This window comes from Amborella trichopoda, chromosome 7 (assembly GCF_054954075.1).
Source record: "Amborella trichopoda isolate Santa Cruz 75 chromosome 7, AtrichopodaSantaCruz75HAP2 v2.0, whole genome shotgun sequence".
Taxonomy (NCBI): Eukaryota; Viridiplantae; Streptophyta; class Magnoliopsida; order Amborellales; family Amborellaceae; genus Amborella; species Amborella trichopoda.
Genome location: NC_142342.1, coordinates 39,518,227 through 39,541,157, shown reverse-complemented (window position 1 = coordinate 39,541,157; position 22,931 = coordinate 39,518,227). Strand labels below are relative to the sequence as shown.

Genomic DNA, 22,931 nt, shown 5'->3' with positions numbered 1-22,931 from the left:
TGGCTATATGTATGCCCTTTATCATATAATATCATTTATGCCTTTTCAAGTGCGCAATCACCCCTACTCAACGTGGTAACTTAGCCCGTCAAAAACAAATTGGGGATGGGGATGGGTCGTAGTGGTAGTACCCCTATATCCTAATTACCATATCGTAGTTTTCATATCCACTACTAACACCATTTCATTAACACCTTCAAAAAGCTAATTTAAAATCTACTTAAAAAAACGTATAGGGGCCACTTAATTACCCAAAAAAAAATTCATCCCTACTCATCGTTTTTTCTACCGCATATTGCACATCTTTCTACTTGTACCTTAGTTGTTGATGCATTCACTTGGTGCGTTGTAAGTAAGGGTGCCATAGTTTTTCTTGAAAATTGGGAGCATGCCCCTACTCAACCTTCTTCCACCTAAAACGCAGACCGCACATCTTTCTACTTGTACCATAGTTGTGATGCATTCACTTGGTGTGTTTAAGTAAGGGAACCATAGTTTTTCTTGAAAACTGGGAGCTTCTATGAAATGAGAGCCTTTAAGATCTAGAACCTTTGTTTGACGATCTATTTGGAAATTATGATGTTTATAAACTTTTTTGTTTGATTAAACTAGAGAACTCAATTGAGAAAAAAAAAAAAAAAACATTTTTTTCATTCTCTCCCAATTTTTAAAATTAGGGATGGTATACTATAGGACTATTTATTTTTTTAAGCCGTAAGTTCTCTTAGGCATTAGATGTCAAAAAATTGAATGGCTTAAGGTGTATCATAAAGTTCGAGAAATACTTTTTGATATTTGAGTCTAATCGATGATAATTCACAACTACTGAATTTAAAATCTGATGGATAAGAGTGATTGTGACCGCTCGTATTAAAAATCAATGATCTATAACGAGGGTTGAGAGAGAAAGCTCCCTTAGGTTTTGAGAGAGCTTGCTCGATCAGTGTGAGGGTGTGTGAGAGAGATAGAGGAGGGTTAGAGCCAAAGAAGGATAACTTTTTCTTTTGGCAGGGCTTATGTGATGACAGTTATTGTGATATTTTGCGAGAGAGAGAGAAGGGTCGTGGGTTGCTTGAAAGGGTGTGGGTATTTTGGTAGAATTAATTGTATTTGATAAATTGGACAGCTCTCATGAAAAACAATAATGAAAATGTGAAAAACAAGTGATTGGAGTTTTTGCATGATAACGAAAATGAATTTCATCATCGGATTTCATTGTAGAGAAACGTAATCAGAATTTCAAGCTTCCGAATATTTCGAACAGCCCAAGGTTGCGAGAAATTTTGAAAGTCCCATCAAGTTGCAGAAATAATTGGCTTCATCCTTAGCCCCAGGGCAATAAAATGACATGAATAACAAGTAACATGAAACAAAATACCTCTAGGGTACAAGAATTTACTAAAGTATATTCGACTACCACATGTCACAGTTAACAATCCAACGGCCATTCAGAGCTGAGATGAACCAAAGAACGACATAAGCAAAACTAGTCCAGATGATTACATGGTCATTCAGTATGATTTTAAGGGAAACAAATTACTAAAGCATTATTTTTTGAGAAAGCTTTTTATGTTCTCCCTACAACATAGAAGTTGTATCTTGTTTAAGTTTTGAAATCGACTCTAAATTACGCTTGGGGGAGGGGAGGGAAACAACAGTGAAACAGAGAAGGCGCGAAAAAGATAACTGATGAAGCATTGCTAAGAAAAAAGATGCAAAACTGGCATTAAGTTCCCAGTATGCCGAATCTTAGACAGACCATCAGCAAATGAAGAAGGTGATGGAACAGTGTGAACAACAGGTGTAATTTGTTATGTATCAAAAAAATTAAATTCATAAACCTTAGTTGATTCCTGACAGTCAAATGTATTGACTTCCTCATCTTCAATTGCCCATCTGAACTCAGAAACCTTTTGAAGATCATATTCAATTTCTTAGCCAGGAATAACCAATAATTCGGAAAATCAAGGCTCAAGGTACATTCAACCGATTAAGTGCCCAACATTTTGCTTTGTTCGTCTAAAAAATTCTTCAATTTTGAAATTACAAAAATGTATAATTCAAAAAATGCATTCACACTGTTATTTGCATATTTTCAAGTGACAAATTCTCCATGATGGCTCTAAGATCAATTTCCAACACCAACAGCAAAATTCAAAACTCAAAAACTGGTACAAGATCCAAACAATTACTTTTAGGGTGAAATGGATGGTCTAGATAATTTGTTACAGTATACACTATTTTTAGAGCTTGAAATCCTTTTTTTTTTTGGCCACAACTATAATGTTCAAGGCAAGATGGTCAATGTAAAAGTTGTCTAATGCTTGAATTGCAATTTTTTATGAATTATAAGGTAAGGCTTTACTTATTTTGATAGGGCTGCAGCCCTATCAAACCATTTTTCTCATAAAAATTCCAATATTAAAACAACATATTTCCACACAATTTGAAGGTACGTCTTGCTTTGATTGTTTAGGGTCTCATCTTTATACAAACAACACCCTTTTATAAATCTCCTTATAAATAATATGGAAGGAAAATGTTTATATAGAATCAAGGCTCTAAACAAACAAATTAGAACGCACCTCAAAAATTTCACTAGAAGAAGTTATTTTGATGCCCAAATATCCTCAAATTGATCGTCTTGACATCAAGATGTATGGACATGAAAATAAATAAATTTCAAGTTTTGAAAATAGTGCATCTAGTAATGCATTTTTGGACCGTCAATTTTCAAGATTTCCAAGTTTTCATAGATTTGTTTGATCTACACTATTTTTTAAACTTCAAATTTTATAATTAAAGATGAAAATATATTTTAAGGCTATCACAATGATTTTCAATATTGAAACCACATTTCTCGATACTATTTACAGGTGCAATTCACTTTGATTGTTTAGAGCCTCGGCTCTATACAAACCGTAGTTTTTATAAATCTCCCTATAAATAATGGAAAATTGTTTGACAAGGCTGCAACCCTTTCAAAATAAGTAAAGCTTCACCTCATAACTCATTAAAAATTGCAATTCAAGTGTTGAAAAGCTTTTAAATCTATCGTCTCAACTTCAACATTATGGTTATGAAAAAGAATTAGGATTTAAAATTCTAAAAATAATGTATATTGCAAGAATCATCTAGACCATCTATTTCACTATAAAATTAGTGTTAACATATCCACAAGATTTGTACCATTTTTTTAGTTTTAAAATTTATTGTCGGTTTTAGAAATTGATTTTAAAACCATCATGAAGATTTTCGATGCCCAAAGTGATTTATGGATGAGGATCTGAGATGAGGCTTTGTTTTGTTTTCCTAAAACCTAATCCCTATGGAAACTTCATCCATAAACAATATGGAAATTTTGAAACACGATGTGTGAGTCATGCCTGTGAAGTAGAACTACTATGGGTAAAACAGGGCGATCTAACTAATAATTGCCCAGTTAGATGAGAACCGGTCATTAGTTTTGGCCTGGTTTAGTGACCGATAGGTATTTAAAAAATAATCGAAAGAAAAATCCCAAAAGTAATGGATTTTGTTTGTAATATTTTTTTAATATTTTTTTTCATTGTGGCAAAGATTGTAAATTATTTTGGTCATTAATATTAATTTATATATATATATATATATATTTATAAAAAATCATAAATACCCTTAAGTATAAATCCATTTTTTTAAAATAAAAATTCTTTAATTTTAAACTTAGACGTGGTTTGTGTGATAGTTCTTTAAAATATATTTTTTATATTTTAATTAGATTTTTTTTGCATGATTTTATACATTTTTTTTACCACACAAGAGTTGTCCTACTTGAAAGGTTGAATTGGATGGTTCGAACCAGTGTTTTAAAAAACGCCGAGTCCAAACAGTAAATCGGCGAGTCCCATACGGAATATTTTTTTTTTTTTTTTTGTAATCCATGATAGATTTTTTTGTAATACTTGATTGATTTTTTTGTAATCCATGATCGAATTGTTTTTGTTTTTTTGTAATTCATGATCGGATTTTTTGTTTTTTTGTAACCCATGATAGAATTTTTTGTAATCCATGATCGAATTTTTTGTAATCCATGATCGAAATGTTTTTTTTTTTTTCTTCATGATCGAATTTTTTGTTTTTTGTAACCCATGATAGAATTTTTTGTAATCCATGATCGAATGTTTTGTAATACATGATCGAAATGTTTGTTTTTTTTTTGTAATCCATGATCGAAATGTTTGTTTTTTTTTTTGTAATCCATGATTGAATTTTTTATTTTTTGCTTTTTTTGTAACCCATGATAGAGTTTTTTGTAAGAATTTTTTGTAATCCATGATCGAATTGTTTTTTTCTTTTTTTGTAATCCACGATTGAATTTTTTGTTTTTTTTATTTGTTTTTTTTTGTAATCCATGATCGAATTGTATGTAATCCATGATCGAATTTTATGTAATCCATGATCGAATTTTTTGTAATCCATGATTGAATTTTTTGAAAATTTGTGATTTTGTTTTTTTAATCCATGATCGAATTTTTTTTTGTAATCCATGATAGAATTTTTGGAAAATTTGTGATTTTTTTTTTTTAATCCATGATCAAATTTTTTTTTGTAATCCATGATAGAATTTTTGAAAATTTGTGATTTTTTTTTTAATCCATGATCGATTTTTTTGAAAATTTGTTATTTTTTTTTGTTTAATCCATATTATTCAAAGAGAAAATGAGAGAGATGATGATTCTGAGGCCACCCTATCCCAGCCATATTATTCACATATCGAGTCCCAACAGCAACAGTGTAGGGATGAGCACGACAGTGCAGGTGAGCATGAAGGATGGACAATCTTCGGAGATTTTAGATTGGGAACATAACAAAACACTAACACTCAGGGATTTGAAAATAGTCAGACGCCTGCTAATATTGATGATTCGTTTTTAGATCGAATCAATGAATTGTTAAACGAATTCAATCAATGGCACCAGCGTGACCAAGAAGAACAATAACGTCGTCTATCATTTTATTTTTAGATCATATGTTACTAATTTTATGCTTTATTGTAGTCCATGTATGTTGATATACTTATTCCATGATAATTATATGTTTATCCTTTTGTGTGATGTAAATTAAATGCTGAATGGCGGCTCATGCAGGGAAAGAACATATCAATATTCGCATATTCATTCAAAAACATGAAAATTCTTAATGGAGTACCCTCATTTCTTATTGAATTCCTAAAAAACAATATTTATAATGAATTTTAATAATTTTTTCGGATTTTTTTTAAGCTTTATTATGACCGATTCACCCGATTCTCGATCCGAATTGCCGATTCGTCGATCCGAATCGGTTTTTTGGATGCCCGATCCAAGTCACCGATCCGTTTTGTAAACAATTGGTTCGAACCGATGAGATCAGTTGAACCGCTTCGGAGCACATGCACAGTCGTTCGATTTTTCGAAGAACTCAAAAATGGAAAAAGTTTATATACAAGGATGCTACCTTATAATGTAGACCTACGGATGCCCCTTCAAAAATCGATCGGAAAAAGGTCGTTTTAATGTTGAAAAACCCATTGATCATCTCTCTCACTAATTTGCAGTTTCTCTCTCTTACTGAAGTGCAACGCCTTACTACCCCCTCTATCTCATGATCCATTGCAGTGCACCGCCTTTCTACCCCCTATCTCATGATTCCGTGCTTCTCTTCAGGCACCCGCTCCTAAAATCCTTACTTTGCTCTCTCTAAACTCTCACCTCTCTCCCTCTTCTGCAACTATGTTCCTCTTCAAACTCTCATAATGTTCTCACGCTGCATCCTCAGACCAAATGTTCTCCATCTTCTAACCCTAATATCTGCGACACCAAAACCTAGCTTCCCCCCCCGACATGTAATCTCCCACCACAAAGTCTATCAATCTCCTGTACCCAACCTTGCGAAGCTATTCTCAACCAATGGAAGCAATGGATCAGACACTGAAAACGAAGAAGGCGAGAAGAGAAACACCATAAACCGGTGGAGCTTTTCACCAGAAAATGGTAGTGAAAAATGGGATATTTTCAATGAGAAGGATGACAATGCAGGGTTCAAGGGCCTTGCAGGCCTTGGTGGCGAGGAGGAGGAGAGAGAAATATCTATTGGACTACATAGAGAAAGTCAGGGGGTGCTAGAGAGAGAAAGTGATGAAGGTGAAAAATGGTTGATTTCTGGGGTGGAAAAAGATGGGCTTAATGATCTTGCAGGTTTCGGGGGTGAAGAGGAGAGAGGAATTCATGGTGGAATAGAGAGAGAAAAAGGTAAGGGTCTAGAGAGAGAAAGCGATGAAGAAGACAAATGGTCAGTTTCAGGAGTCGAAGAAGATATATTCAAAGAAGTCGACAAAGAGTTTGGATCAAAGGGAAAAGATGATGAATGGGAAACAGCAGAGGGTTTCGAGCCATGGAGCTTTGACGAAGGGGAAGAGGGCAAGGGCATGGAGGGAATTTCAGAGAAAGATGGAGTCGAAATGGAGCCAGAGTTGAGTGAGGCTGATAAACTTTTGGAGGAGGAGGAGAAGGGGCTATCTGTTGTGCTCAAAGGTATTTTTTTTTTTGGAAAAAAAGAAAGAAATACCCTGCTAATTAAATACTTTTTCTTTATTGTCAATTGGTTGGTTGATTGGTGGACTTTTTAAGACTATTTTTTTATATGATCATTGCTGCTTTTAAGTTTTGGTGTTTTTTCTTATTAATTAGAAAGCTCTAGTGATTTGTTAGGTATACTCGTTAGGCTTTGTATGATTGTTGTTGTCGTCAATTTATTTGTTATATCTTTGTGCTTTGTGTAATTGTTGGCAATAACTTGTCATCCATTTTTTCTTAAAAAAATAGCTTCCCTTTTGTGCTTGTTGGTATTTTCTTTCTCCTTTATTGTTGTTCTTGCATCTTTAGATTCAAATCTATATATTGGCAATTCATTGGCTTTGGTATTACAGTAACTGAGTTCTTCTGCTCAAGCTTGGAGTTCTTTATTAATATGAAACACTAGTACACATAAAAGTAGATTGGCAACTCTATATATACATGTAAATAGCATTAAATAACTTTTTTTTTTTAAAAAAAAAGCATTATTAATGTATTATCTAGTCTTACAGACATATAAATTATACCATATGCATATTAAATAAATATTAATAACAATATTGTCATGTTTTTCACCCTTCATGGATGGTCCAACAAGTCCATTAAACAATGGAGCAAATACGTGAACCACATCTTGTTTAAAGTGTGGGCAAACATAGTATTGCTTTATCTTGATAAGCAGGGGGCACAAAGGGCCCATGCCCTGGAATTGCAAAGCAGACCAAGCTATTTCCTTTGACACTCCTAATTTTAAGGTGTAGTAAACAAAGCTATTTGTTAATAAATGATCCATCCAAACTGGGCCTATATCTATTTATCTATATATCTATCAAATATATGGAAAAGTATACAAAGCGACCATTTACTTTTGGTATAAGGAGGTTACAGTCATTATTGCCCATTAGATTTCAAATCGGCTAGTTCTAAGAGTGTCATGACTAGACTCAAAGTTCAAAAACAAATTTCAATCCAATTAGAAATCTAATGGCTAGGAATAATTATGACCTCCTTATACTCAAAGATAAATGTTCATACCAATGAACAACAAAAAAATAAAATTTGAAAACACAACTCAGAATGTGTTTCTTTAGCTCAATTACCATAGGCCGTCCATTTTGGGAATATGCTTAGATCTAGGCCTTAGAAGTATTTTTTCCATTTCCAAACTTTTTAAATGGCTTCATTATCATTTGATGAACAATATTAAAAAAAATAAAAAATGATTTTGAGTTCGTAAAGGCGTACATTTTGAAATTTACCAAATGGATGATCTAGATTAATTGTTGGAGGGGGACTCATTTTGACCATATCCAGGATGCAAATTGAATTTTATTTTTGGGATAAGGAGAGGATGTGCGTAATTTTTTTAGGGTCATGCAAATGCCACAAACATGGTTTTCTAGAAGTGGTTTCATAATATTATATAATGACATGGTGACATGAAATCATTAAGGTGCATCTAAAAGATCCACTCGAAAAGGTTGTTATGACGTTGAAAAACGCTACAATTGAACATCTCGACCTCAAAATGTATCCATATTAAAAAAAAGGATTTCAAGTCCTAAAAGTAGTACATCTTGCAACGCATTATCTAGGCAATACATTTTCAGAGTTTTAAGAGTTTATATATCGTTCGATCAAAGCTATTTTTTGAGCTTTAACTTTCTTAATTGGTGGTGGAAATAGACTTTGAGGCCATCGTAAGATTTCCAGCACTGGAATTACATGTTTTAATAAGATTTAGAGGTGACCTTACTTTGATTGTTTAAGTTTGACACCTTATACAAACCGTGCCGAAACACACACTAATTTCTACAACATTATCTTACGACACAAAAAAAAAATGCTAGTTCTAGGGGGACATTTTTTGCCCCCAAAGTTTATAGATGACACATATTCATCCCAATTATAAAGCACCTGAAAAAAAGATCCCAAAATGATGGTTTTACGAAAGAGTAAATGCAGCAAATACAAGTGGTCCATTTTAAGAAAGAAATGTTGGTGTTAGTTCTGGGCTTTAGGGAAATTTATTTCACCCAAAACTTTGTAAATGTCCTCATTATCACTATATGAAAAAAATTTAAAAAGGAAAAATTGATTTTGAGCTCTTAAAGGTATAAATCTAAAATGAAGGACCAACGTTTACCAAATTTTCTTTCTAACAAATAGATTCTCTCTCTCTCTCTCTCTCTCCTCTCTCTCTCTCTCTTTTCCCCCTTTTTTAGATTGTTCCTCTGTTCAAAAGAGTGTATGTGCAAAAATTGGGTTCATACAAGGCCCCTTAGATATATTTTTTATGAGGTTTTGGGCTGTGAGATAATACTGTACAAATTAGCTCATGGGAATAGTGTGTGTGTGTGTGTGTGAATTACATAGTTAAGTAGTACTTGTATATTTATTACCTTTTGTTTTTTAGTCTATGCATGCATATTGGATTATATGTGTATTTGCAATCTATGAAACTAAAATTTCATCGTTTTCATTTGACATTCATGGTTTTCCTTAATAACATTCCACTAGGGCTTACTTAAAATTGATCCAATTTAAATCCGTTCGATGCTTGTATCAAGTTTCAGTATGTTTAATATGATACAAACATCATGCCATTTGTATGGATTTCACCTTCCCAAAATGAAATCATTGAGAGTTGTCATGTTTCCTTATTGATGGTTCAGTTACACTTGTTCATGGTCATGGGAAAATACTAGCCATTGGATCCTCATGATGGGCATCTTCCTTATTGTTTGTTCGTCCTATCTCTTTCAGCTTATTACGAGTATCATTTGGTTGACTGGCCTCATCACATAGTGATAGTGAGTTGATATGCTCATGTCTTCTATTAGCACCATCTAGACAATTCCCTAATATTGCTAATGTCGCAGCCACCATCTATGGCTTTTGGTTGGTTGGTTCTATTTATTAATGATCTTAAATTTATAGGTACATTTTGGTTCATATGAAATGCTAAGCTCCTCATGTGAGGGGTTCCTTCGGTTGTCAAGAGGGACGTTTTCTTCTCTACCAATCAAGTGAACCAACCTCGTGGAAACTTGCAATCAAGTTTCATGGATTATACTTCTCTAGATGCCTTTAAACTGCATCGACCTTAATTGTCCACATAAACTGACTTTCTGACCTTGTCCTAGATGAATTTTTCCAGTCTCAATTACTACCAAAACCAAAGCATGTCTTGATCAAAACCTTAATGAACATTTGTTTCAATTGTAGGTATATCTCCTGTAACTTCCAACATTTTTATTGTGATAGTATTGCAAATAACAGGTAGTTATGCTTTCTACATTTGGGAAAAAATGGTATATTGGAGACAATAATATAAATTGTTCTTTATTGAATAAAACAATCGCACAATTATCTTTTTAACTTTTGTATGGATGTTCAAGTGCAACTGGTTCCTTTGACATCGATGGTTTGTTGAAATTGCTTCCAAGACATGCATTCCCCTTTTATATATGTTTTAATGCAACTGCTTATTTCCTTTGACATTTTTAGTCCTCCAAAATTGCTTCCAAAACACGTGTACCCTCTTTCTGGCTTACGTATGTTTGTCCATGGCCTTGTATGGGAACCCAATATTAATTTGTCTTTTATGACAAATGTCCTCAAAATAGGTGTTCCATTGACTCCTTGCTCTTCTGAACCTCAAAAATTTTTATTGACATATTATTATTTCAACTTCACTAACAGGATTTGAATATGCAATTTTATTAGTAATCCAATCATTTGATATCGATGCTTTCTTTTCGTTTGAAAGGAATGCTTTGCAGTGATATGTATGATATCGAAAATATACTGATCATCATCATCGTCGTCATTAGAGACTTTTCCCAACTATTTGGGGTTGGCTTTGGTCCCCCATTCTGCCCTATCAAGGACTATAACCTTAATGAGGCCTGAAGTCCCCATATCTTTTCTTACTACGTCCAACCATGCCCTTTTAGGCCTACCCCTGACCCTAACATTCCACTTGAACCAACTCGCACCTCCTAACAGGTGCTGTACTGGGTGTGCGCTACGTATGGCCAACCCACCGAAGTCTAATTTATCTCATCTTATCACATATTGGTACCACACGTAATTCTCACGAATGTATTCATTTCGAATTTTATCCCTTCTTGTCTTGCTACTTATCCATTTCAATATCCTCATCTCAGCTATACTCATTTTATGGATATGTTGTTTCTTGACCGCCCAACATTCTGCCCCATAAAGCAAAGTTGGTCTCACAGTTATTCTATAGAACTTGGCAACTTGCCCTTCAGCTTCATTGGTATGCGGCATACACATAAAACTCCGGTTGCACATCTCCACTTCGCCCGCTCGGCTCTAATTTTATGTGCGATACCTTCCTCAATCTCTCTATTTTTCTGGATTATCTACCTAAGATATCGAAAGTGGCTCTTTTTGGTGTTTCTTGGCTGTAAATTTTAATTATTTCCTCATCTCTACTCCTATTATTACTAAACTTGCTTCAGCTATGATTCCATAGTGAATCTAGAGAACAATTTTGCATGTTAGAGCCACGTGCTACATCATCCCCACCAAAGGTGAGGATCCATCTGCTAGTAGACATGGATTCATCTCAATCCAAAATCCCTTATGCGACATTGTATCCTTCTTGAATGGAGGGTTCACCAACATAATGTAGGCCATAGTCCATGGTTCCTCATATTAGAGGACTCTATGAACTGCATCCAATGCACCCAACCTAGATTAGTGGTAAATGTACTCAGTTCCCCAAATGTATAAGCAACACTAGGTTAAGTGCAATGCATGACATACATATGCATCCAATGACCTTGGCATAGTCCAGTTGAGACACCGAGCTACGTTGCCCTTCCTCAGTAGGATATGAGGATTATACGAGATTGTAGTTAGAGGTTGAACTTCTTGAGAATTTTCTCTATAAAGTGAGAATGGGTTAAAATAGACGCATCTGATTTTCTCACTTGTCTCAATTCTAAGAATCACATCAGCTAACTCTATGTCCTTCATACTAAGTTCAGAAGACAATTCTTAGTCTCTTCTATGCATGCAGAATTATTGCCTAAGTATTGCACTTCATCTATATGTAGACATATAACTAGAATAGCACGATTCAAAACTCTGGTATAGAGACAACTATCAGATTCATGGATAGAGAATCCATGATAAAGAATAACTTTGTCTAATTTCTCGTGCTATTATTTGGGTGTTTGTTTTAGTCCATACAAGGACTTTGCCAGCTTGTAGAAAGAATAATTTTGTCGAATTTCTTATGCCATTATTTGGGTGTTTGTTTTAGTCCATACAAGGACTTTGCCAGCTTGCATAACTTGTGCTCTTATTCTTCCAAGCTAAACCCTTCGAGTTGTTTCATGTAAAGTTCATTTAGTTCATCATTCATGAATATGGTCTTAACATCCATTTGGTGAATCTCTAGATGGTAATTTGAAGCCAAGCCATTCTAGCCACGGGTGCAAAGGTATCTAAAAAGTCAACACCTGTTTTCTTACTGAAAACTTTAGCAAACTGTATGGCCTCAAATTTCTCAATACTGCCATCCTCCCTTATTTTCCTTTTGAAAATACATTTACAGCCTAAAGCCTTAGCACCAGGAGGTAACTCATCAAGTTTCCAAGTTCCTGTGACTTAAAAGGAATCCATCTCATCGTTGACTATTTCCTTCTAGAAAGGAGCATCATGGCATGATATTGCTCCTCGAAAGTTTGTAGGTTCTTCCAAAAGAAAATTCTAGAAGTTACCAAAGCTAGTTGGTCTTCTAGCTCTATTACTTCTCCTAAGTTCCTTGTCATCAAGGCTATCATGTTCCTCTTGACCCTATCCTACACGTTGGCTTTTGTGGTCATAATCCTGTCACCATGAAAAGCAATTTCAAAAACTTTTGCATCTAAATGATCACATTGGAATCTTAGGTCCAGAAATTTGTAGGCCTTGTAGTTAGCTTTATACCCTACAAAATCCCATTTTGAAATCTTAGGTCCTAACTTGAGCATTTTAAAGCCAGCAGTCTCATGTATGCCATACAACCCCAAATCTTAAGAAACTCCAAGGAAGATTCCCAACCTTTCAAGAGTTCATATGGTATAACATTAGAATGTGAATATTATATCCTATTCAAAATTAAGCATGCAGACAGGAATGCCTCTCCCTATGAATCTATTGGAGATTGGAATTAAAACGCATGACATTGAACACATACACAAGTGCATGGTTATTCCTTTTGACAACACCATTCTGTTGTGGTTAATATGGGCAATACTCTGGTGAATAATACCATTCTCAAATGTTTTGGTTGTTGAGATTTTTCTTGCAGCGCAGTTCCTATTTGTCTATTTTTGCCACTTTGTATTGTTTGTAAACATCTTCTTGGTCTATATTTGTGCTGCCTCTTTATGAAGTTTTCTCTACTTGAAGATGGAAAAGGTTCTAAATTGTCTTGCCTTAATGCTCCTTGGACAATGCTTCAGTTGTATCTTTTTTTTCTGTTTTTTTTTTTTTTTATTAAAAACGTAGAGCTTTCTGCAAAGTTGATATTTTAGGCTGTTCCCAATAATAATGTTGCAAGTGAATCAATCATGTAGTAGTGTTGTAATTTCCATTCTTAGGTACTTTCAAGCCCATTATGGGTGAGTGATATAGGATAGTTCTTTCGTTCTTTCCCTTATCTTTAGATTTGATGTGTTCAACTTTAGTTTTAGCTTGATTTCCACCAGAGATCTATGTTGTGGTATCTCATTGTATTCCCTCAAGAAGTTGAATGTACTGTTCAGAGATAAACTGCATCACTCTAGGTTTGACTGTCATAAATTGCTCTATTTGATAAACTAATATTACATGAGACCCTTCCAAAATTTGGGCATTTAGAAAGGACGACACTTTTGTAGAATTTTGTCTTATTGGTGACATTGTTCATTAGTTCATTGTGAAAGTGTACAATAATGTGTGTTTTGAAGAAAAAGGGAACAACAGAAATATATGACATGGGAGATGGTGCTAAAAATCTGTGGCTGAGGGGCAACAACAAAGTTACCTCTCAAGGGACCATCTCTTGCTAAAGAATCTGTTAGCACACTAAATTCGTACCAAATATGCACAAAATTTACGCGCACCACTTGCGGATATTTCTAAGGGTACTTGCTTGTTGCCATGGGTATGGACATGCTTTTTGGGCTGATGTGTCACATTGTTAGGATTATATTAGGACCTGTGTTATTCAATTAACCTCATGTGATGCCTCCATATTAAATTGATGTGGATGTTCAACTGTTAGAATGACCACTCATCTACCTGTTAGCTACTGCAATCTTGTAGCCTGTTCATGGAATTCACATTGGGCAGTACAGTTCCTGTCCATTACTTATGCAAACATTATAGGCTTCCATATGTGGTTTCATGAGATAGTGTGATGGTATGACAGCCTGATATGCAGATTGAATTAGTGATCGGACAATCTGTTACCTGATATCATCCTGATATTTATATGAAAGGCAGATAATGAAAGAACTAGAATGTAATTACGGAAAGACTAAACTCATAATCTGCATGTGATGGATTCTGTACTTCGTATCAGTTAACCACATGATGGGTGAAAGGATGAAGTGAGCTTTAGATAAAAATCCAACACGAGACATTAATCAATTACAGAATGATACACAATAACAAATATGGTGTCATAGATTGTTAGTTGGGCTCACAACTGAAGTTGACATGCTCAGCCTAGTTAGGTCACATTAATGAAAAGTACAAGGACATATGCAACCAAAAATTGAGGCTCTGGCTCGATAACAAGGTTTAGAAAAACCTTAAGACACTCATCATCCCACAAGGGAACATAGAGAACTAGCATGTCGAGCTACTTCCAACAACTACCTTAAACCATTCCTAACTGATTTGACCCAACCCAACCTTCTGTTGTGAGCTTTGGCGTCTTTTCCTTCCTCTCTTTCTAAAACCAGTTTAGTTTCAGGTAGCAGAGGAATAGCAACGAAGAAGAAAACTCCTCTGATTAGTATTTGTGCTTTGTATGGGGATTGGAGATGCATCTTTTTCAGCTTTCTTTTCTCCTTTTTTTTGCATTTGTTAATTCTTTTTTCACACAATTTTCCTTCCTTTTTTCAAAATTAGTGGGTGCGTAAATTTACCTAAACTCAAAGCTATTACTAGAGCCCAAAGAATTAAGAAATTGACTCTTGCTCCTTTGAAGTTGCGAAAAAGGTCAATAATTTTTTGGAACATACATATGAAACATCGAAGACCTCATAGCTTCCCAAAGGTGTCTGTTTTTCCTTTCAGCAACTCCGTTCTGCTGAGGTGCCCCAAAACATGAGGTTTGGTGTATAATGCCAAGATTACATAAATACTTAGAAAAAGCTTTGTTCACATATTCTATGCCATTATCAGTTCGCAGAATTCTAATCTTAGCATTATATTGATTGGAAATTAGATTGGAAAATTCTTTGAATACAAGAAAAACTTTGGTTTTTTATTTCAATAAATGCACCCAAGTAGCACGAGACCAATCATCAATAAAAGTAACAAAATATTTAAAGCCAGTAGAGGAGTCAACTGGGACTGGTCCCCACACATCAGAATGTATCAAATAAAAAGGGTTCCTCTTAAACATGCATAGAAGACTGGAAAGGAAGTCTTGTATTTTTTGAGAATTTACAGACTTTTTCCTTTTGAAATAAACAAGTCAAAACTTTTGCTAAAAGTAAAACCATATTTACTTCGTCTTAGTTCCTCTAATTTTAAAATCTCTAGCCGTACTATCTCATTACATATATGTGCTTTTTTTTACTAGATTTACTGCTTATGATTTACATAATCATTGTGTTACCAACTTGCTGACATCAAGGAAGGACACCTTCTTTAATATGAATTAAGATCTAATGTACTCTGCAGTGATGTGCGTGATTTTGAAATTTTAATTTCTCTAGCCATGATGGCACTATCCCTATCCCAATGCTTTTGTCATCAAGGGCCCATTTGGATACCTAGATAGCATGTCCTCGGGAGATGCGTATCCTGGAATTGACATCTCCTGGAATTGGCATTTCCTGGAATATGAGTATTTGTTGTTTGGATAGCATCTGATAAGAAACCTAGAAGATGCATGTCCACTGTTTGGATTATATTAATACTATTATATTATAATGATATTATTATATGATGTTATAATAATTATATTATTGTAATATTATATATTACAATATATAGGTAATTATAATTATATAATTGTTGTAATTATATATAATTAATATATTATATAGTTAGGAAAAGGCTCTAATGATGATAATATATAATTAATATATGAATAAATATTTACCATAATATATGAATTATTATGCATACTAATTATAAATAAATAAATATATATATATATATTAATTGTTATATTATTATTTTGGTGGAATACACATCTCTGTGTTTTGGCCTCAAAATGTGGATACAGATATCCACAAGGAGATTGAAATTCCATTTCCTGATTGCATCCAAACTGCGGAAATGCTGTGTCTTGAGTCTTCTAGAGACCCATTTCGTGGTATCCACATGGGGCCGAAGTTTGATTCCTACTTGTGATTATGGTGGAAGCCTGTCTTTTTTATGTGAGGCTAGATGCTCTCTGGAGTTCTCCCAGACCTTCTAAGGTTAAGCCAATGTAGAGGGCAGTAGCCATGACAAATGATGCTGAAAACAATTGTCTCATCTTCTTGGTTAGATAGGCAATTGGATTATCAGTTGTTAGTCGCACAAACTTCTCCTCCCCGCATTTTGATTTCCTTGTCCTGTATTTCAAATAACTCGGAGAAGTTCTTCTCAACATAACCATACATCAATAGAGTTGAGGGACACATTTCATCTGGGAAATTAACTAAGAAATTAACCAGCGATCCCTCTTTTTTATAATTGTAACTGTTATCTTCATCCAAATATTTCCAACAATGTGCATGTCTATATCTTACATCTTCCACAAGGCCTTAATCTTGTCGAGATAAATTATTGACTCGTACTCCTCATCCACTGTTCATTTTTCATGCTCATACACCTCACCCTGGGATCCAAAGGTATAATTTATAATGTAGTCAATCTTTACTGCAATAATGGGAAAGCCCTGCTAAATGGTATTGCTGCAATTTTAGAACTATTTTGCAATGGATTGACGCCTCATCTTCTCATATTTTCCTCTACCCCCATCCAAAACAACAACAAAAAAAACAAAAAAAAAAGAAGAAAAACCCATAAAGGGTAAAAAGGGAAAGAAGAGGAAAATAAAGACAACCACACGCGAACACAATGTCCTTCAATATTTTTTGTTGTAGGGATCTACCATGTAAGATCTTCTGTTGACCTTTCAAGAGATGGGCTCAATTAGTTGCTAATTGACTTTCGTCTCTTGCAGCCACTGAATCAGATTGTTTAATGAATTTGGTTAACAATTTGAAAAAAAAAAAAGGAGTATGCCCAGGTTTCTCCATTTAGTCATGTCTCAACCCTTCAAATATCTCCCTACCTTTAACAAAGCTCTCTTGGGATGTCTAAATTACAATAAGCATGTACTCCTTGATCCCTCTGGCTAGGGCTATAGTAATCACTGTAATACGCTATAACAGAGCTTATTACACATTTAGGTCATTCATAACCCTTTTGGGAATATGATAATAACTTTTGTAATAAGTACTTCAATCATCCTCTTTTGGCTGTGGAATTAGTCCAAAATGTCCTATTTCACAATCTCCTCCCAGAATACCTGGAAGATAGCTCCATTGAAAACATTTGGTTCAATTGCTTTTTCTCTTGCCATATATTGAACATTGCTTGCTTAAAAGTGAAACTCAACCTCTTATTGAACTAATACTTTTCAACTTGTAAATTAGGCCACCTTTGCCTATTGATTTCTTCTTTCTTTTGCTTGGTGTTGTTAAATTTGGCAAATACTCTCCTTAGAACTCCTGGATACGCTTCTTATTTCTATCCCGTGGTGGCATGTATGTTATCATATTGTATGAAGTCATCATGGTTAAAGTTGTGTTTTTCGTACTGTTGATTACTGTCTAGCTAAAACTAAATGTCCTTGTCTTATATAATTTTGGCAGGCAAACTGCAGCCAAATAGTTAGAGGAAATATAGGTTGTTGGTATTAGATGGGTGCATGTTAGGTACTTTAGAAGGTTTTGCGCAGTGATTAAAATTCCTGACTGGGCTTGGATTCGCCAGGTCAGAAGCCTGAGTCAGATTCCTACTCGGGCTGCTCTGCGGTCCCACTCTGCAAGTCCCTGTAAAAAGTACATGGGGGGTTGTGAGTCTGTGAGATCACCCAAGTCTCAAATGTTTTTACCTGGGGCCGGGTCAGAGTGACTCAGGCATGCCCAAGCCTGAGTCACTGATTTTTTAATCACTGGTTTTGAGAGAGAACATTTATTACCATGCTTTATATAAAATAAACGATATGCTTGTTGTTACAACTAGTGGTAATGGCTGTTTGTAACTGCATTGCTATAATGTGGAGAATTAATTTAAGGCAATAAGAGTGATGACGTGATCTTTTGCATCAAATTTTAACTCTTCAAAGAGCTAAAAAGAACTAAATGCTAATGGAGTGCAGACTGCAGACATATGCTTACTCCATTAAAACCCTACCCTTGAAGTTTATAGCATTGTGTGTTTAATGAACTGTATGATTAACATAACATTTTGTTGATTGTCTTCTTTTTCAAATGACAGGTCCTAATCGTGCATTTGGAGACCTGATTGCTGCTTCAGGAATCACAGAGGTTATGCTTGACAGCTTGATTGCCCTAAAGGACTTGGAAGGCATTGAGGGATTACCACCTCTTAGTGAGCTTGAGGATGCCCGCCTGGCAAACAGTGAAAGGAAATCCCCTAGATTTGAAATGGAGCAACAAAAACAGGAAGAAATAGCTAAAACCTATGTGAGAAAAGTTGATGAAAAAGGAAGGGCATATGGTACTGGAAGGAGGAAATGTAGCATAGCTCGTGTTTGGGTTCAACCTGGTGATGGAAAGTTTATTGTCAATGACAAGCAATTCGATGTTTATTTTCCAATCCTCGACCATCGTATTGATCTTCTAAAACCGTTTGTTGAGACCAAGACTTTGGGTCTTTGGGATGTGAAGTGCACTGTGAAAGGAGGTGGTGTATCAGGTAAGCATTTGTAGAGTGCTGTGCTACATTGAAAGGGTTTGTAGAAGTCTTTTTAATGAATTTAACCATTTATGTTGTGGCTTTTTAATGAATTTAACCATTTAAATTTTGGCTTATGGTGTGTGACACACCATAGGAACATCCACTATCCACGTCCCTGATGATCAGCTGTGCCTGTTGATATCGTCTCCAATATCTATCTTCAGGAACTTTTGATTCATATTCCTGTGGGGTGCATATATGATGTGCTATTGGTGCATCATCATCATTATAACCTTTTCTCAATTATTGGTGCATGATATACTTAAATAATTTCGGGATGCCAAGTTTCTCTTGTTATTTAATCTGATATGCTATTCCACCTACTGTTTAGGAAGATGATAAACTTCCAGATTGTATTCATACAACTATTGATAAAATCTACCATCACTTGATTCTCTTTTGTTATTGCCACTAGAATTGTACAGGATAGTAGTGATACTGAAATGGGTACTTCAAAGACACTAATACACCAACCATATCATCGACAACTCATAGATTGTACCATGCAATAAAGCCCACAAACAATAAAATAGCAACTGTAATATTGGATATTGCCTAACCTTTTTTGAAACAAATAGAGAGTATGAAATATTAGATGGACAAAAAAGCTAAAATTAGTTGTTATTTTTATTTTTTAAACGATTCCTAACTACAACCCATTTTAATAACAATAACAAACCACTTAAGAAGAACATCATCAGCACAGCGCACTTCTGGTTGCACAATGCTTGTAAAAACAAATCCCTAGCTAAGATTGGACTGATTATAGGGGTTCTCTAGAAGGGAATTATTCTTCTAAATGCATACGAGGTGCGTACATCTTCTTTTGGGGGTGAGAACTTGTACACCATGATGTGTGTTTGTGTGTGCACACACGTGCTCTTAATCATTGATAAACATTTTCTTTTCTGCTAAAAGTAGTAATTGATAAACATAAATATAAAAGAAAGTGCTGTTTAAAATTGTATTTTAGTACATACATTAAATTAAAAGGTTTAAACATTTTGTCAATTGCTATTACTTGCTAGGAAATGCCATTTTGATGAGATGATGAAGCAATAGAGTTCCTTGAAAGATATGACAATCACCATGAAATATTTTCTTTCAAACGAGAAGCTTATTTCCCCATTGTGGGAACATGGTACTTTATTATCTTAAAGTAATTCAGTTCCAATCCGTAACACCAACACCAACACCAAACCCATGAAGCCCTCCTTCTGCGGGGGGTAATCTCAATTTGTTGTCTTCTATTAGTGTCTTCTATTAGTGTAGGCAGTGTAAGTTGTCTTAAGAGAGGTTGAAAGGCTAATTAAGGATCAATTGAGGACTTGGATTTATTGTATTTTTCTTCTGTCATGTTTGCTGCTGAATAATCTCTTTTTCCTTAGATCGTTGTTATTTGACCAATTATTATTTGTTGAAAACAAATGGAACCATATTTGACACGAGCACACTGATATAACTTAAATCTGCTGAGACTCATTAATGTGATCTTTGGATGAGCATATTTTTCCCAATGTGTAAGTTTTGATTGTTTCTCTTTCTCACATCCTTCGCTTTAAATTTAATGGGAAACAAGATATTCAAACACAAGGCCTGCTACTCACTGGTAGAGAAGGTGATGCTTGAGTTAAATTCTTTACTTGGTAAGAATTTATGAATCTCCTATAGAATATTTGCATTAGAGGTTGAGGCTCCCTTCCTTTCTTTACAATTGCAGGTCAAGCTGGAGCCATTCGTCTCGGAATAAGCAGAGCTTTGCAAAATTGGGAACCTGGGCTCCGGTCATATCTTAGATCAAGTAGGTTCACCTTGTTGTTAAAGTCCATGATCATGTGTATTTGCATGTGCGTCTTTGGTGGTTTTGCTATTGTTTTCCAATATCTGAGACTCAATAGTACACCTCTCTGCTAATGCAAACCACTTGAGCATAATCATTTGGGAGAAGGGCAAATCTCAAGATTCCTATTTGGATGTGTCTGTGCGTGTGTGGGGGAGAGAGAAAGATTCATTAAAAAATCCATTGCAAAATCAACTAAATGATTGGTGTTATTGCACATGCTTGTGTGTGTGGACGTGCAGAGGAACATGCACACACATATACATGTGCACGCGCGTACACAGAGAGGGAGCCGGTTCGCCCTGTGCTGATATCTTGTATTTGCATTTTTGCAGCTGGGCTTCTTACCAGAGACCCGCGTGTAGTGGAAAGGAAAAAGCCTGGGAAGGCCAAGGCCAGAAAGAGTTTCCAGTGGGTCAAGCGATGAAGAAAAGAGTATGCAGATTGCCTCGTATTTATCTACCTTCATTTTTCTTTCTCAATCCAATTTTGTAGCCAAAGTATACAATTTCATCATGTCATAATAATTAAAAAGAAAAAGAAAAAGACATGGTTGTGATTTGACATTTTTGTAGTTCTATCATTTAAAGGAAAAAGTTTAAGTGCGAGGCTCTAAACAATTAAATTAGAGGGCACCTCAAAAATTCCACTTGAAGAGGTTGTTTTGATGCCCAAATATCTGTAAATTGATCATCTTGGCCTCAAGATGCATGGAGATGAAAAAACAATGGATTTCAAGTTTTGGAAATAGTGTATTTTGTAATGTATTTTTGGACCGTCATTTTTCAGAATTTTCAAGTTTTCATAGATCTACTCGATCTACACTATTTTTGTAACTTTAAATTTTATAATTAGAGATAAAAACATATTGAGAAATTTACGTACGGGCTATATTGGGGGGGTCAATTACAAAATAGATTACGGGTGTTACTTACCCCCTACGGCGTTTTTTTTTCCTAAATTACCATCCTATCTTGTAACACAAACATCGGACGTGTGAGGTTTATACTGTGCAAAGCAAAACAGTTGTCCCGTGTTTGAAACACTAGACAATTATTTGTTATCCTTAAAACCAACAAGCTTTCTCTCTCTAAAAATTGTGACTGTATTTTTTTAAAAAAAAATATCTCTCAACTTTTCTCTCATCTCTCCCCTAACCTTCCTTCTCTCCCCTAACATTACAATCGCCAAGTACATCTCTCCCCTAACCTCCCTTCCATCTCTTCTCTCCCCTAACATTAAAATCGCCAATGCGGAAAAGATACGGAAATAACTGGAATGGGATGAATCACCCATCCTCTTATTAGACTCATCTAACCTGAAAACGGCCATTAGCCTTGGAAGATGAACCCAGCCCTCAATCTTTACCACAGAAAGACCAACAGAGTTCTGGGTTTTAGGGGTTTTAGGGGTGTGGGATGGAGTTTATTTTGACCCCCGAAATAGAAGTGAAGAGAGTTTTGTGTTTGATACTCTCACTGCCGATGGAAGAATTTCCCAAAGGCAAATAATTGCAGTAGAAGTATCGAGTGATTTTTTTTATTTTAGCAGCCTTTTTGAGGAGATAAATTTTCCTATAAATATGTTGTCTTTTTTGTTATCAATGTAGGGCAAAACGCCGTTGTGGGCTGCTGCTGTTTCCCGTTCAAACCATTTGGAATTCTTGGTTCCTTTGGTAACCAACTTTTAAGGATCGAATTCCTTGACCACGAAGTAAAATAAAATGAAAAGTAAAACAAATCAAGTAAAAATATAGAAATGGTAGAAGATTGAAAACGGCTCTTAGCACTACATTAGAAAAAGCAAAATCAAGGACTCCTTTTCTCTCTCTTCTGTTTGGCAAAGAGCAAAAATAAAGGACTCTCAACGCAGAACAAGAAAAGAAAGCGTCGAGAGAGATGGATTACAGCAGAGAGATGGTCTGGGGGAAAGAAAGCTTGAGAGAGATTATTTTTTAAAAAAATGCGAAGTCACAATATTTGGAGAAAGAGAGCTTGTTGGATTTGATGATAGCATATAGTTGTATGGTATTTCAAATACCGGACAACTGTGTTGTTTTACACAGTATAAATTTCATCTGTCCGGTATTTACATTATCGGATATGGGTAACTTGGGGAATAAAACCCTACGAGGGGAGGTGCTGCCTGTAATTTGGGACAACGTGATCCCACTTTATAATTGTCCTTCTCTCAATATGATCCATACATAAATTTTTCAAATATATTCTAAGGCTATCACAAAAATTCCAATATTGAAACCACATTCTCGT

At 35.0% G+C, this 22,931-nt stretch overlaps 1 protein-coding gene across 2 annotated transcripts; it reads left to right on the top strand.

Moving 5' to 3' along the window:
* The first annotated feature begins 5,389 nt into the window (after positions 1 to 5,389).
* LOC18422840 (uncharacterized) lies at positions 5,390 to 21,409 on the top strand. Of its 2 annotated transcripts, none has more exons than XM_006827490.3 (4): positions 5,390 to 6,551; positions 18,339 to 18,779; positions 20,542 to 20,622; positions 20,997 to 21,409. In XM_006827490.3, exons 1-4 carry the CDS (start codon positions 5,774 to 5,776, stop codon positions 21,086 to 21,088), a joined length of 1,392 nt encoding a protein of 463 aa, XP_006827553.2. In that variant the 5' UTR covers positions 5,390 to 5,773; the 3' UTR covers positions 21,089 to 21,409. The 2 variants fall into 2 exon arrangements, 1 of the variants encoding a protein (XP_006827553.2); XR_016059108.1 differs by having other exon boundaries at positions 5,417 to 6,551; positions 18,339 to 18,815.
* Positions 21,410 to 22,931: the final 1,522 nt, after the last annotated feature.

Coding starts and splice junctions, on each gene's coding strand:
- LOC18422840 (XM_006827490.3), top strand. CDS start 5,774: ATGTTCTCACGCTGCATCCTCAGACCAAATGTTCTCCATCTTCTAACC. Junction 6,552..18,338: donor GCTATCTGTTGTGCTCAAAG/GTATTTTTTTTT, acceptor TTCAAATGACAG/GTCCTAATCGTGCATTTGGA. Junction 20,623..20,996: donor CCGGTCATATCTTAGATCAA/GTAGGTTCACCT, acceptor GCATTTTTGCAG/CTGGGCTTCTTACCAGAGAC.